The following is a 13,486-nucleotide window of genomic DNA, read 5'->3' as shown; positions in this document are numbered from 1 at the left end:
TCTCACAACCTGGGCCAAACAGAAGTGAGTAAAGTAAGTGAAACAGTTCAGGGAGAGCTTTCCCCACCATTACAGAAAGCAGCTCTTAAGGGGAAAAGTAAGTCTGACCCTCTGAAAAAGAAGGATCTAGGTGAGAGTTGAAACAGTAAAAGCATCCTGTCTGTTTCCATCAGTGTCCTCACCTCTCATTGTCCAGACCACCTTCTTCCATCTGTGTTCACTTTCATCAGTGTTCATTCTTAATTTTATGTTTTCAGTTATCCATTTGTAATACTTTTATTTAATGAGTTGTGAAAGTAATTTTATAGGGATTTGGCTTTGACACATAATTCATTGTGCTTAATGACAATAGAATATTTAAAGTAATTTGGTTATAGAGTCTTCGGTTTAACAAGCAGACACACCTTTGGCCTCATTTTGCTGAGAGAGTTTGATATGAGAGGAGAAGGATTTGATACTCATAGCCTATGGGAGGTCTTTCGAAATATCCGTGTTTGGTAATAAATGGATAGGAAAAATATTTCACAAAAAAGTAACATTTTATCAGGATCATAGTTATTAACTTCTGTTTTTCATCCTAAGGTTTTCAAATTACCGTCACATTTAATTCAAATAAACATAAGAAACAATATCTCTTTGAGTTGTCATGAAAAGTTTAACAGGGCATTATAATCACATATTCTATTATATATGATCCACATTCCCAGAACTGATTTACTTAAGACTATTTATCAGTAAGGCTAATTACCTAATCAGAATTAGAATAGAAAGACTAATTATCAGTAATCAGAATTTTCTGATTAGGATATTTGGTATTTGTTGTTTATATATTCTAGGAGACAATGTTTTTCTTATCAAACAAAAATGAAATGATAAGCATATACTGGTAAATCACATCATGCATCTCACCCATCCCCTATATATATCCCACCCCTCACTTCTGTAACCTTCTCTACTTTTTTGACACCTTTATTTGTCCCTTCAACTCAAGATGAGATAGGGTATTCATTTGAGAGTTTATATTCAACATTGCTCTGAAATAGAGAGAGAGAGTAAGAAAGCTCTTCTTTAAAATGTAAAGAATGAAGGAGGTTGGTGATGGGGTGAAGAGAGAAAAAACATATTTTATTTTTTAAAATCTTTATTGTCCTGATAATCTTTTTGAATAAGAATGAGATAGTTCCTTTATCTCTGATAATCCAAATAAATATTCAGAAAATTCTTTTTAATGTTATTGCACATCTAGTGGATTTCTTTCCACCACCCCACTCTTTCTTTCTTTACCAAAAAAACATAATTTCAGTAGTTGAGTGAAAGTTTCATCAGCAAATCCACATAAATGAAGAAAGACTTTTAAAACAACATCCAAATATTTTTCTGACTAAGCACTAATAAACACAGTGGCAGCTATGTAGTATTTTGTGCCATATGAATAATAATCCAGCATCAGGTTTAAAATAATGCAGCAAAAAGTATTATACTAAGAGAAAAATCACACGGCTGATTGTTCCTGTGTTTTAAAAAAATTTTTAACATTGCATTTAGCTGAGCTCCAGTATATGATTTTTTTCTGTGTGTAGACAGAACCTATATAGTTGTAAGGTCTCACAAGTGTACATGTACCTGAGTGGTGAAATGCTGTTTGGAAATATATAGAAATTCTTAATAAGCAAATCAAGGCAGAAATTGATACACATATGTCATTTTCCTCAGGGAGCAAATGAAAACAAAACCACATAAAGAAACAAAAATATCTTACTTTTTCATGCTATTGCTTTAGGAATGAAGAGGTAGCATGTACCTCTGTCCTAAAATTTAGAGTTGAGATATACAAAGTAGGATGAAAAATAATCAATAAAGATATGTAAAGTATTGAAAAAAAGAAACAAAAGTATATATCTTGGGAAAAATTTTTCTTCTTTTGGGGAACAGATCATTTCTCAGGATATTGTTAATTATATTTTCAGGATATTGTTAGAAATAGTAACATTTTGCTGTTAGTATCTCAAAACTTATTCCTCCTTGGGAGTGGAGGGGGCAGGTTCTTTTTATCTTTGAAGTAATAATTGCGGTGCCGTTTTTACTGTGTGTCAGTTTTTTTCCTCACACACCAAATCGATGCTAAGTTACTTAACCGGTGTCACATTTTAGTTTTACACCACAGGACCTAGTGCCCTCATGCGTGGGACCAATGAGACAGTTTGATGCAGGTAGAATCATAGAAGCATTTCTGTCCACTCATGAGCTCTTCATATTGCAACAGCGGCACCATCTCCACCCTATGATATCACTTGTCTTGAAAGTTTTCATGACTCAATGGTTCTTGGATGGAAGCAACCAGATAAGACTGGAGGGGCTGAAATTACGGGCTATTATGTGAACTATCGAGAAGTAATTGACGGGGTACCAGGAAGATGGAGAGAAGCCAACATCAAAGCTGTCAGTGATGAGGCATATAAGGTAAGTGTGTGGCCTTCAGTAGTGCGGGGTGTCATATTTCTGTTGACACACCACATGCACACAATGCACACACAGGCACATACATGCACATGCCCAGCACCTTGTCAATGATTCCTGTCATTTCTCCAGTGTTCTTTGCCTGCAGTGACATGACTTTTGTGACAAATATACAAAGATGAACAGAAGTATTTTGGCTAACCAGGCAGTATGTGTATTTTCTGATTTATACACATAAACATAATTTCTTCGAATATTTAGTATGAAATATATACTTTTTATGAAAACTTATGTTTTTTACAAAAATTAACTTACAAAGTATCTGTAACAATATGCTACTAGTTTTAAGAGTCGCAGAATCCAAATGACTCTGGATTTTTAACTTTCAATGTTCAAATCATGAAGAATAAAGGGACATGGACCTGATGGCCAGACTCAGCTTGCCCTCTGTGAAGTGGCCCCTGTCATAGTGCTCTGATAGCCACAAAGGGGCACTTCACGTGTCCACCCACGAGTTTCCCTGCTACATGTGGGCCTTCGCTGCTCGGCCCACCTCAGAGCACCTGAGGGGTCTCACTATTACCATAGCTACTGGCTCCCCTCTTTACAGCATCGTCAGCTAGACCCAAGTCACCACCCTGTCCCTCACAGAACCCCAAGCCGTGAGAGCAAGAGCAGGGTGAGGCCCGGGGAATGGTGCTTTCCCCAACTCAATGTCACATTCTTTTAACTTAACATCTAATATTTATGAAATATCACACGCATACTGAGAATACATAAAACAAAATTTTATTTTTAAGATTCTTCCACGTTGGTACGAGTAGCTCTGACTTTATTGCTGTGTATTCCATATATGACCATCTCACAGTAGACCTTCCCATTCAATTATTGATTGACATGGGGCATTGTAAGCCATATCAAACAATTTAGCTATGAACATTCTTTGTACATGCCTGCTGGCACATATGTGCACTAGTTTCTCTAGGTTATTACCCACAAGTAAAATTGCTAGTCCAGAGAGTCTTGTTTATCTTCAACTTCACCACATAATTCTCTGCTGTTTTTCTGAAGAGTATGAGAATTCCCATCACTCCACAACCTTCCAGCACTTGGTGTGTTCACACTTTTCCTGTTTTGACAATCTGGGTGTCAAATGAGTCTGAACATCTTTTCCTGTGTTTATGGTCCATTTTGAAATCTTTCATAGCATGCCTAACAAGGTTTTTGCCCATTTTTCTAATGAGTTTTCTTATTGGCTTGTGAAGTTCTTTAAATATTTTGAGCATAAATCCTTGTTGGCTATGTAAGTTGCCTATATCATCTCATTGGCTAGACTTCTCCTCTCCTTATGGTGAACTACACCTATTTTCTTGTCAAATTTATTGTAGTCAGATTTACCAACATTTGCTGTGTCATTAGCGATTTCTGGGCCTTTTTTTTTATTTTTTAAGAAATGCCTTCTAGTCCAGGGATCCTGAAAGCCATGGCCCCAGTTGGGACTGTGCTATATAGATTATATTCTAAAGGCTTTACAGTTTGCCACTTACATTTAAGTTATTAATTTACCTATAAATGTTGTGTATTATGTGAAATAAGGGTCAAAATTTTTGTCCCTTTTATGGATACCCAGCTTCATGATAAAATCAGGTGTAGACTGGATCATGGATACAGATATGTCTTGGCTTAAATCATACAGTAGGTAAACTTTGTTAACGCAGCTGGTTCCATCAGTACCTCCATTTATTAAGCATTTTTAATGTTCAAAGGATTATTTATATAGTTCATGGATTTTTTTTTGAATTTTATTTTATTTTTTTATACAGCAGGTTCTTATTAGTCATCCATTTTATATATATCAGTGTATACATGTCAATCCCAATCTCCCAATTCATCCCACCACCACCACCACCCCTCCCACCCCACCCCACGTGGCTTTCCTCCCTTGGTGTCCATACATTTGTTCTCTACATCTGTCTCAATTTCTGCCCTGCAAACCACTTCATCTGTACCATTTTTCTAGGTTCCACATATATGCATTAATATGTGATATTTGTTTTCCTCTTTCTGACTCACTTCACTCTGTATGACAGTCTCTAAATTCAGCCACATCTCTACAAATGACCCAATTTCACTCCTTTTTATGGCTTAGCAATAGTCCATTGTATATATGTACCACATCTTCCTTATCCATTCGTCTGTAGATAGGCATTTAGGTTGCTTCTATGACCTGCCTATTGTAAATAGGGCTGCGATGAACATTGGGGTGCTTGTGTCTTTTTGAATTATGGTTTTCTCTGGTATATGCCCAGTAGTGGGATTGCTGGGTCATATGGTAATTCTATTTTTAGTTTTTTAAGGAACCTCCATACTGTTCTCCATAGTGGCTGTATCAATTTACATTCCCACCGACAGCGCAAGAGGGTTCCCTTTTCTCCACACCCTCTCCAGCATTTGTTGTTTGTAGATTTTTTGATGAAGCCCATTCTAACTGGTGTGAGGTGATATCTCATTGTAGTTTTGATTTGCATTTCTCTAATAATCAGTGATGTTGAACAGCTTTTCATGTGCTTCTTGGCCATCTGTATGTCTTCTTTGGAGAAATGTCTATTTAGGTCTTCTGCCCATTTTTGGATTGGGTTGTTTGTTTTTTTAATATTGAGCTGCATGAGCTGTTTATATATTTTGGAGATTAACCCTTTGTCCGTTGATTTGTTTGCAAATATTTTCTCCCATTCTGAGGGTTGTCTTTTCATCTTGTTTGTATTTGTAGTTTCCTTTGCTTTGCAAGAGCTTTTAAGTTTCATTAGGTCCCATTTGTTTATTTTTGTTTTTATTTCCATTACTCTAGGAGGTGGATCAAAAAAGATCTTGCTGTGATTTATGTCAAAGAGTGTTCTTATGTTTTCCTCTAAGAGTTTTATATTGTCCGGTCTTACATTTAGGTCTCTAATCCATTTTGAGTTTATTTTTGTGTATGGTGTTAGGGAGTGTTCTAATTTCATTCTTTTACATGCAGCTGTCCAGTTTTCCCAGCACCACTTATGGAAGAGACTGTCTCTTCTCCATTGTGTATCCTTACCTCCTTTGTCATAGATTAGTTGACCATAGGTGCATGGGTTTATCTCTGGGCTTTCTATCCTGTTCCATTGATCTATATTTCTGTTTTTGTGCCAGTACCATATTGTCTCGATTACTGTAGCTTTGTAGTATAGTCTGAAGTCAGGGAGTCTGATTCCTCCAGCTCTGTTTTTTTCCCTCAAGACTGCTGTGGCTATTTGGGGTCTTTTGTGTTTACATACAAATTTTAAGATTTTTTGTTCTAGTTCTGTAAAAAATGCCATTGGTAATTTGATAGGGATTGCATTGAATCTGTATATTGCTTTGGGTAGTATAGTCATTTTCACAATATTGATTCTTCCAATCCAAGAACACGGTGTATCTCTCCATCTCTTGGTATCATCTTTAATTTCTTTCAACAGTGTCTTATAGTTTTCTGCATACAGGTCTTTTGTCTCTCTAGGTAGGTTTATTCCTAGGTATTTTATTCTTTTTGTTGCAGTGGTAAATGGGAGTGTATCCTTAATTTCTCTTTCAGATTTTTCATCATTAGTGTATAGGAATGCAAGAGATTCCTGTGCATTAATTTTGTATCCTGCAACTTTACCAAATTCATTGATTAGCTCTAGTAGTTTTCTGGTGGCATCTTTAGGATTCTCTATGTATAGTATCATCTCATCTGCAAACAGTGACAGTTTTACTTCTTCTTTTCCAATTTGTATTCCTTTTATTTCTTTTTCTTCTCTGATTGCGTGGCTAGGACTTCCAAAACTATGTTGAATAATTAGGGCGAGAGTGGACATCCTTGTCTTTTTCCTGATCTTAGAGGAAATGTATTCAGTTTTTCACCATTGAGAATGATGTTTGCTGTGGGTTTGTCATATATGGCCTTTATTATGTTCAGGTAGGTTCCCTCTATGCCCACTTTCTGGAGAGTTTTTATCATAAATCGGTGTTGAATTTTTTTCAAAACCTTTTTCTGCATCTATTGAGATGATCATATGGTTTTTATTTTTCAATTTGTTGATATGGTGTATCACATAAATTGATTTGTGTATGTTGAAGAATCCTTGCATCCCTGGGATAAATCCCACTTGATCATGGTGTATGATCCTTTTAATGTTGTTGGATTCTGTTTGCTGGTAATTTGTTGAGGATTTTTGCATCTACATTCATCAGTGAATTTTCTGTAATTTTCTTTTTTTGTAGTATCATTGTCTGGTTTTGGTATCAGGGTGATGGTGGCCTCATAGAATGAGTTTGGGAGTGTTCCTTCTTCTGCAATTTTTTGGAAGAGTTTGAGAAGGATGGGTGTTAGCTCTTCTCTAAATGTTTGATAGAATTCACCTGTGAAGCCATATGGTCCTGGACTTTTGTTTGTTGGAAGATTTTTTTTTTTTTTTTTTTTTGCGGTACGCGGGCCTCTCACTGTTGCGGCCTCTCCCGTTGCAGAGTACAGGCTCCGGACGCGCAGGCCCAGTGGCCATGGCTCACAGGCCCAGCCGCTCCATGGCACATGGGACCCTCCTGGACCAGGTCACGAACCCTTGTCCCCTGCATCGGCAGGCGGACTCCCAACCACTGCGCCACCAGGGAAGCCCCTGTTGGAAGATTTTTAATCACAGTTTCGATTTCATTACTTGTGATTGGTCTGTTCATATTTTCTATTTCTTCCTGGTTCAGTCTTGGAATGTTATACCTTTCTAAGAATTTGTCCATTTCTTCCAGGTTGTCTATTTCATGTGCATAGAGTTGCTTGTAGTAGTCTTTTAGGATGCTTTGTATTTCTGTGGTGTCTCTTGTAACTTCTCCTTTTTCATTTCTAATTTTATTGGTTTGAGTCCTCTCCCTCTTTTTCTTGATGCATCTGGCTAATGGTTTATCAATTTTGTTTATCTTCTCAAAGAACCAGCTTTTAGTTTTATTGATCTTTGCTATTGTTTTCTTTGTTTCTATTTCATTTATTTCTGCTCTGTTCTTAATGATTTCTTTCCTTCTGCTAACTTTGGGTTTTGTTTGTTCTTCTTTCTCTAGTTCCTTTAGGTGTAAGGTTAGATTGTTTATTTGAGATTTTTCTTCTTTCTTGAGGTAGGCTTGTATAGCTATAAACTTCCCTCTTAGAACTGCTTTTGCTGAATCCCACCGGTTTTGGATCATCGTGTTTTCATTATCATTTGTCTCTAGGTATTTTTTGATTTCCTCTGATTTCTTCAGTGATCTCTTGGTTATTTAGTAACATACTGTTTAGCCTCCATGTGTCTGTGTTTTTTACTTTTTTTTTTCCCTGTAATTGAATTCTAATCTCATAGCGTTGTGGTCAGGAAAGATGCTTGATATGATTTCAATTTTCTTAAATTTACTGGGGCTTGATTTGTGACCCAAATGTGATCTATCCTGGAGAATGTTTCATGTGCACTTGAGAAGAAAGTATAATCTGCTGTTTTTGGATGGAATGTCCTATAAATATCAATTAAATCTATCTGGTCTATTGTGTCATTTAAAGCTCGTGTTTCCTTATTAATTTTCTGTTTGGATTATCTGTCCATTGGTGTAAGTGAGGTGTTAAAGTCCCCCACCTTTATTGTGTTAGTGTCAATTTCCTCTTTTATAGCTGTTAGCAGTTGCCTTATGTATTGAGGTGCTCCCATGTTGGGTGCATATATATTTATAATTGTTATATCTTCTTCTTCAATTGATCCCTTGATCATTATGTAGTGTTCTTCCTTGTCTCTTGTAACATTCTTTATTTTAAAGTGTATTTTATCTGATATGAGCATTGCTACTCCAGCTTCCTTTCGATTTCCATTTGCATGGAATATCTTTTTCCATCCCCTCACTTTCAGTCTGAATGTGTCCCTAGGTCTGAGGTGGGTCTCTTGTAGACAGAATATATACGGGTCTTGTTTTTGTATCCATTCAGCAAGCTTTTTTCTTTTGGTTGGAGCATTTAATCCTTTCACGTTTAAGGTAATTATCATAATGTATGTTCCTATTACCATTTTCTTAGTTATCTTGGGTTTGGGGGTTTTTTAGGTCCTTTTCTTCTCTTGTGTTTCCTACTTATAGAAGTTCCTTTAGCATTTGTTGTAGAGCTGGTTTGGTGGTGTTGAATTCTCTTAGCTTTTGCTTGTCTGTAAAGCTTTTGATTTCTCCATCGAATCTGAATGAGATCCTTGCCAGGTAGAGTAATCTTGGTTGTAGGTTCTTCCCTTTCATCACTTTAAGTATATCATGCCACTCCTTTCTTACTTGTAGAGTTTCTGCTGAGAAATCAGCTGTTAACCTTATGGGAGTTCCCTTGTATGTTATTTGTTGTTTTTCCCTTGCTGCTTTCAATAATTTTTCTTTGTCTTTAATTTTTGCCAATTTGATTACTATGTGTCTCGGCATGTTTCTCCTTGGGTTTATCCTGTATGGGACTGTCTGCGCTTCCTGGACTTGGGTGGCTATTTCCTTTCCCATGTTAGGGAAGTTTTTGACTATAATCTCTTCAAATATTTTCTCAGGTCTTTCTCTCTCTCTTCTCCTCTGGGACCCCTATAATGCGAATGTTGTGTTTTGTTTAACATTGTCCCAGACGTCTCTTAGGCTGTCTTCATTTCTTTTCATTCTTTTTTGTTTATTCTGTTATGTGGCAGTGAATTCCACCATTCTGTCTTCCAGGTCACTTATCCATTCTTCTGCCTCAGTTATTCTGCTATTGATTCCTTACAGTGTAGTTTTCATTTCAGTTATTGTGTTGTTCATCTCTGTTTGTTTGTTCTTTAATTCTTCTAGGTCTTAAACATTGCTTGCATCTTCTCAATCTTTGCCTCCATTCTTTTTCTGAGCTCCTGTATCATCTTCACTATCATTATTCTGAATTCTTTTTTTTTTTTTTTTTTGCCGTACGTGGGCCTCTCACTGTTGTGGCCTCTCCCATTGTGGAGCACAGGCTCTGGACATGCAGGCTCAGTGGCCATGGCTCACAGGCCCAGCCGCTCCACAGCATGTGGGATCTTCCCAGACCGGGGCACAAACCCGTGTCCCCTGCATCGGCAGGCGGACTCTCAACCACTGCGCCACCAGGGAAGCCCTGAATTCTTTTTCTGGTAGGTTGCCTATCTCCACTTCATTTAGTTGTTTTTCTGGGGTTGTATCTTGTTCCTTCATCTGGTACATAGCTCTCTGCCTTTTTCATCTTTCTGTGAATATGGTTTTTGTTCCCCAGGCTGCAGGATTGTAGTTCTTCCTGCTTCTGCTCTCTGCCCTCTGGTGGATGAGGCTATCTAAGAGGCTTGTGCAAGTTTCCTGATGGCTGGGACTGGTGGTGGGTAGAGCTGGCTGTTGCTTTGGTGGGCAGAGCTCAGTAAAACTTTAATCCACTTGTCTGCTGATGGGTGGTGCTGGGTTCCCTCCCTGTTGGTTGTTTGGCCTGAGGCGACCCAACACTGGAGCCTACCCAGGCTCTTTGGTGGGGCTAATGGCAGACTCTGGGAGGGCTCAGGCCAAGGAGTACTTCCCAGAACTTCTGCTGCCAGTGTCCTTATCCTCACCATGAGACACAGCAACCCCCCACCTATGCAGAAGACCCTCCAACACTAGCAGGTAGGTCTGGTTCAGTCTCCTATGGGGTCACTGCTCCTTCCCCTGGGTCCCAATGCACACACTACTTTGTGTGTGCCCTCCAAGAGTGGAGTCTCTGTTTCCCCCAGTCCTGTTGAAGTCCTGCAATCAAATCCCGCATGCCTTCAAAGTCTGATTCTCTAGGAATTCCTCCTCCCATTGCTGGACCCCCAGATTAGGAAGCCCTACGTGAGGTTCAGAACCTTCACTCCAGTGGGTGGACTTCTGTGGTATAAGTGTTCTCCAGTTTGTGAGTCACCTACCCAGCAGTTATGGGATTTGATTTTATTGTGATTGCGCCCCTCCTACCGTCTCATTGCAGCTTCTCCTTTGTCTTTGGATGTGGGGAATCTTTTTTGGTGAGTTCCAGTGTCTTCCTGTCGATGATTGTTCAGCAGTTAGTTGTGATTCTGGTGTTCTTTCAAGAGGGAGTGAGAGCACGTCCTTCTACTCATTGTCTCCTCTTTTAAAGCCTAGTTCATGGATTTTTTTCACATTAATACATTCCATCACTTCTATTTTGCAAATGTTTTCACATTTATTATTTTACTACATATATTTACCCCCACAACAACCCAGTTCATACTGAGGGATATAGAAAATATGAGGTCACTCAGTAAAGAGCAGAAATATTACAAGAATTTGAGTATTTTGATTCCAAGATTAGAATTCATTTAATTTTCATCTGTACATTCATTCGTTTTCTGTTGCTGTGTAACAAACTATCACAAACTGTCCCTGTTTGTGGTATCACAGTTTCCTTGAGTCAGGAGTCTAGGCACGGCTTAGCTGGGTCTTCTGCTCAGGGTCTCGCAAGGCTGCAACCTAGGTTTCAGCTGGACTGCATTCTCATCTGGAACTCGAGTTCCTCTTCTAAGCTCACTGTTGTTGGCAGAATTCAGTTCCTTGCAGCTGTAGGTCTGAGTGGCTCGCAGAACTCAGAGAAACATTTTGCTTACCAGATTATCAGTTTATTATACAAGGTATAAATCAGAAACAGCCAGATAGAAGAGATTGATAGGGCAAGATATGGGAAACAGGCATGGAGCTTCCATCCTCTCTCCGGACCACCACTGTCCCAGCACCTCCACGTGTTCACCAGCCTGGAAGCTGTCTGAACCCTGCTCTTTTGGGGTTTTATGGAGGCTTCATTACATGGACTCCCTTGATTAAATCATTGGCCATTGGTGATTGAACTCAATCTCTAGCCCATCTTCCCTCCCTGGAGGTCCAGAAGTCTGGGATGAGGCTGAAAGTTCCCACCCGCTAATCACATGATTGGTTCCCTTGGCAACCAGTTCCCATCCTTAGGTGCTTTCCAAAAGTCACCTCATTAACACAACAAAAGATACTTTATAACTCTCATCACTTAGGAAATTCCAAGTGTTTTAGGAGCTCTGTGCCAGGAATGGGGACAAAAACCAAATATATATGTCTTATTATAAATCACAATATCATAGTCAGGTGCACCCAGGATAATCTATCTCCCTTTTGATTAACTCAAAATCAACTGATTAGGGATCTTAATTACATCTGAAATATCCCTCCTCCTTTGCCATATGATATAATACAATCACAGGACTCATATTCCAATACCCCTGCCATGTTCTGTTGGCTAGAAGCAAGTCTCAGGTTTCACCCCAATGCAAGGGGAGATTACAGAAGGGTGTGACTCATTGGGGGGGTCACCCTAGGGTATGTCCAACACAGGAGGTAAATAAATAAAATGTTGAACCACTAGAAAAACAAACCTGAAACGTTCACTATCCATGATGTTGTCCATGTTGCAGATTAGCAACTTGAAGGAGAACATGGTATATCAGTTCCAAGTGGCAGCCATGAACATCGCTGGCTTGGGAGCACCCTCGGCAGAAAGCGCAAGCTTCAAATGTGAAGAGTGGACCATTGCTGTTCCAGGTAAACCAGGAAGACTATGTCTCAGCACTGAGGCTCAGAGTTTCTTCCAATGGAGCCTACAACCTGGAACTAAATTTAAGTGCTACATATACAGCTTCTAAGGGAGACAAGTTCTCTCAGCCCCTTGTGTTTACATTAAATATTTCTACAGTACTATGAAACAATAGGTACCAATATAAAACTGAGTATAAATTTCTTATATTCCAAATAAATCCTAGAGTCCCATAGCTCAGCCTCTGCATGGAGTAGGATGGACGGAAGCACACAGTTTGACTGCCACTTGATTATTTAAAAGGAATGCTAATCTTTGCTTCTCTTCTTCAAGGCCATTAAAGGGCATCCAATTCACATCCCTCAGCAAAATTTCTCAAAAATGTCTTCCGGCACTCCGGAGTTGTGCGTTCTCCCACTGCTCTGGAGCATCTCATTTATCAGCCTCCCTCCCCCTTCTCCTCAGCCTCAGCCTCTGTGGCCTCCTTCCTGTGGTCTCCTCCTCCCTTGCTCCCAGCTCTTCTCTGTACATACTGGGGACCTAACATGCCTGCCTAGGGCTTAAGTCCTGGCCTCCCACCTCTTATATCTCTCCACTTACCTCTCCAGTCCTTTCTCTCTATGTCAACTTTTTCCCCACTCTGCATCACAATAAAGATCCTGGAACCGGACTGGAAATGCTCTCCTTTGGAGGTTGTCATAGAGGGTGATTGACAGGGCAGGGATGAAAGTGAGGAGAAGCCAGAAACATTTACCTATGCTTTTAACTCTTACACAGCTACAACAGTGAACAAATGTAAAGACTGAATATTAACAAATTTACTAAGTCATTAAGAGACTAGCAACGTAGTCAGTGGATGGGCTTTTTTTGTTTTGCTTTTTGTTTTTTAATTTTTGACCTCACCACACGGCATGGGGGCCCTTAATTCCCCGACCAGGGATTGAACCTACGCCCCCTGAATTGGAAGGCGGAGTCTTAACCACTGGACTGCCAGGGAAGTCCCTAGTGGATGGTTTTATTGTGCTTCTAATGGCACTAACTTCAAAGACCCAAATACTTTAGTGCCACAGAATGACTAAATTCTCCCACTTGGGTTGGATATTCAGCTTGTATAACAACTGCTACGGCACTGGCTCCAACCACGTTAAAACACCAGGCCACACTGGGCACACTGGGTGGACCCAGCCATGCCCCCAGTGCCACCCGCTTCCTCTATTTGCAACCTTAGTGCCTTTGGAGAACCATTTTTTTTGCCTTCACTTAGTGAGCGTCCATCTGCATCACATCTCTATCAGGTGTGAATAAAAAGATTACAAGAGAAACTCAAGAGAAGTTCAAGAGTTCATTCACCTTTAGTTAATACAAGAGGCAAACACACTGGCTTTCTTTTCGCCTTCTTGAAGCCGGAGATATTTCTTAAGTTCTTTCTGCCACCTACACAAAAGTGGGTCTGTTTTT

At 39.4% G+C, this 13,486-nt stretch overlaps 1 protein-coding gene across 10 annotated transcripts in view; it reads left to right on the top strand.

Moving 5' to 3' along the window:
- MYOM1 (myomesin 1) overlaps positions 1-13,486 on the top strand; it is a 154,402-nt gene that overhangs the window by 95,644 nt on the left and 45,272 nt on the right. For all 10 annotated transcript variants that reach the window (XM_067015301.1, XM_059040824.2, XM_067015304.1 and 7 more), the window contains 2 exons: positions 2,264-2,460; positions 11,910-12,036. In XM_067015301.1, coding sequence (XP_066871402.1) covers positions 2,264-2,460; positions 11,910-12,036 — 324 coding nt within the window. The remainder of the gene's footprint in view (positions 1-2,263; positions 2,461-11,909; positions 12,037-13,486) is intronic.

This window comes from Kogia breviceps, chromosome 15, assembly GCF_026419965.1.
Source record: "Kogia breviceps isolate mKogBre1 chromosome 15, mKogBre1 haplotype 1, whole genome shotgun sequence".
NCBI lineage: Eukaryota > Metazoa > Chordata > Mammalia > Artiodactyla > Physeteridae > Kogia > Kogia breviceps.
The sequence above is the reverse complement of the archived record's forward strand: the minus strand, read 5'-3'. Positions and strand labels throughout refer to the sequence as shown.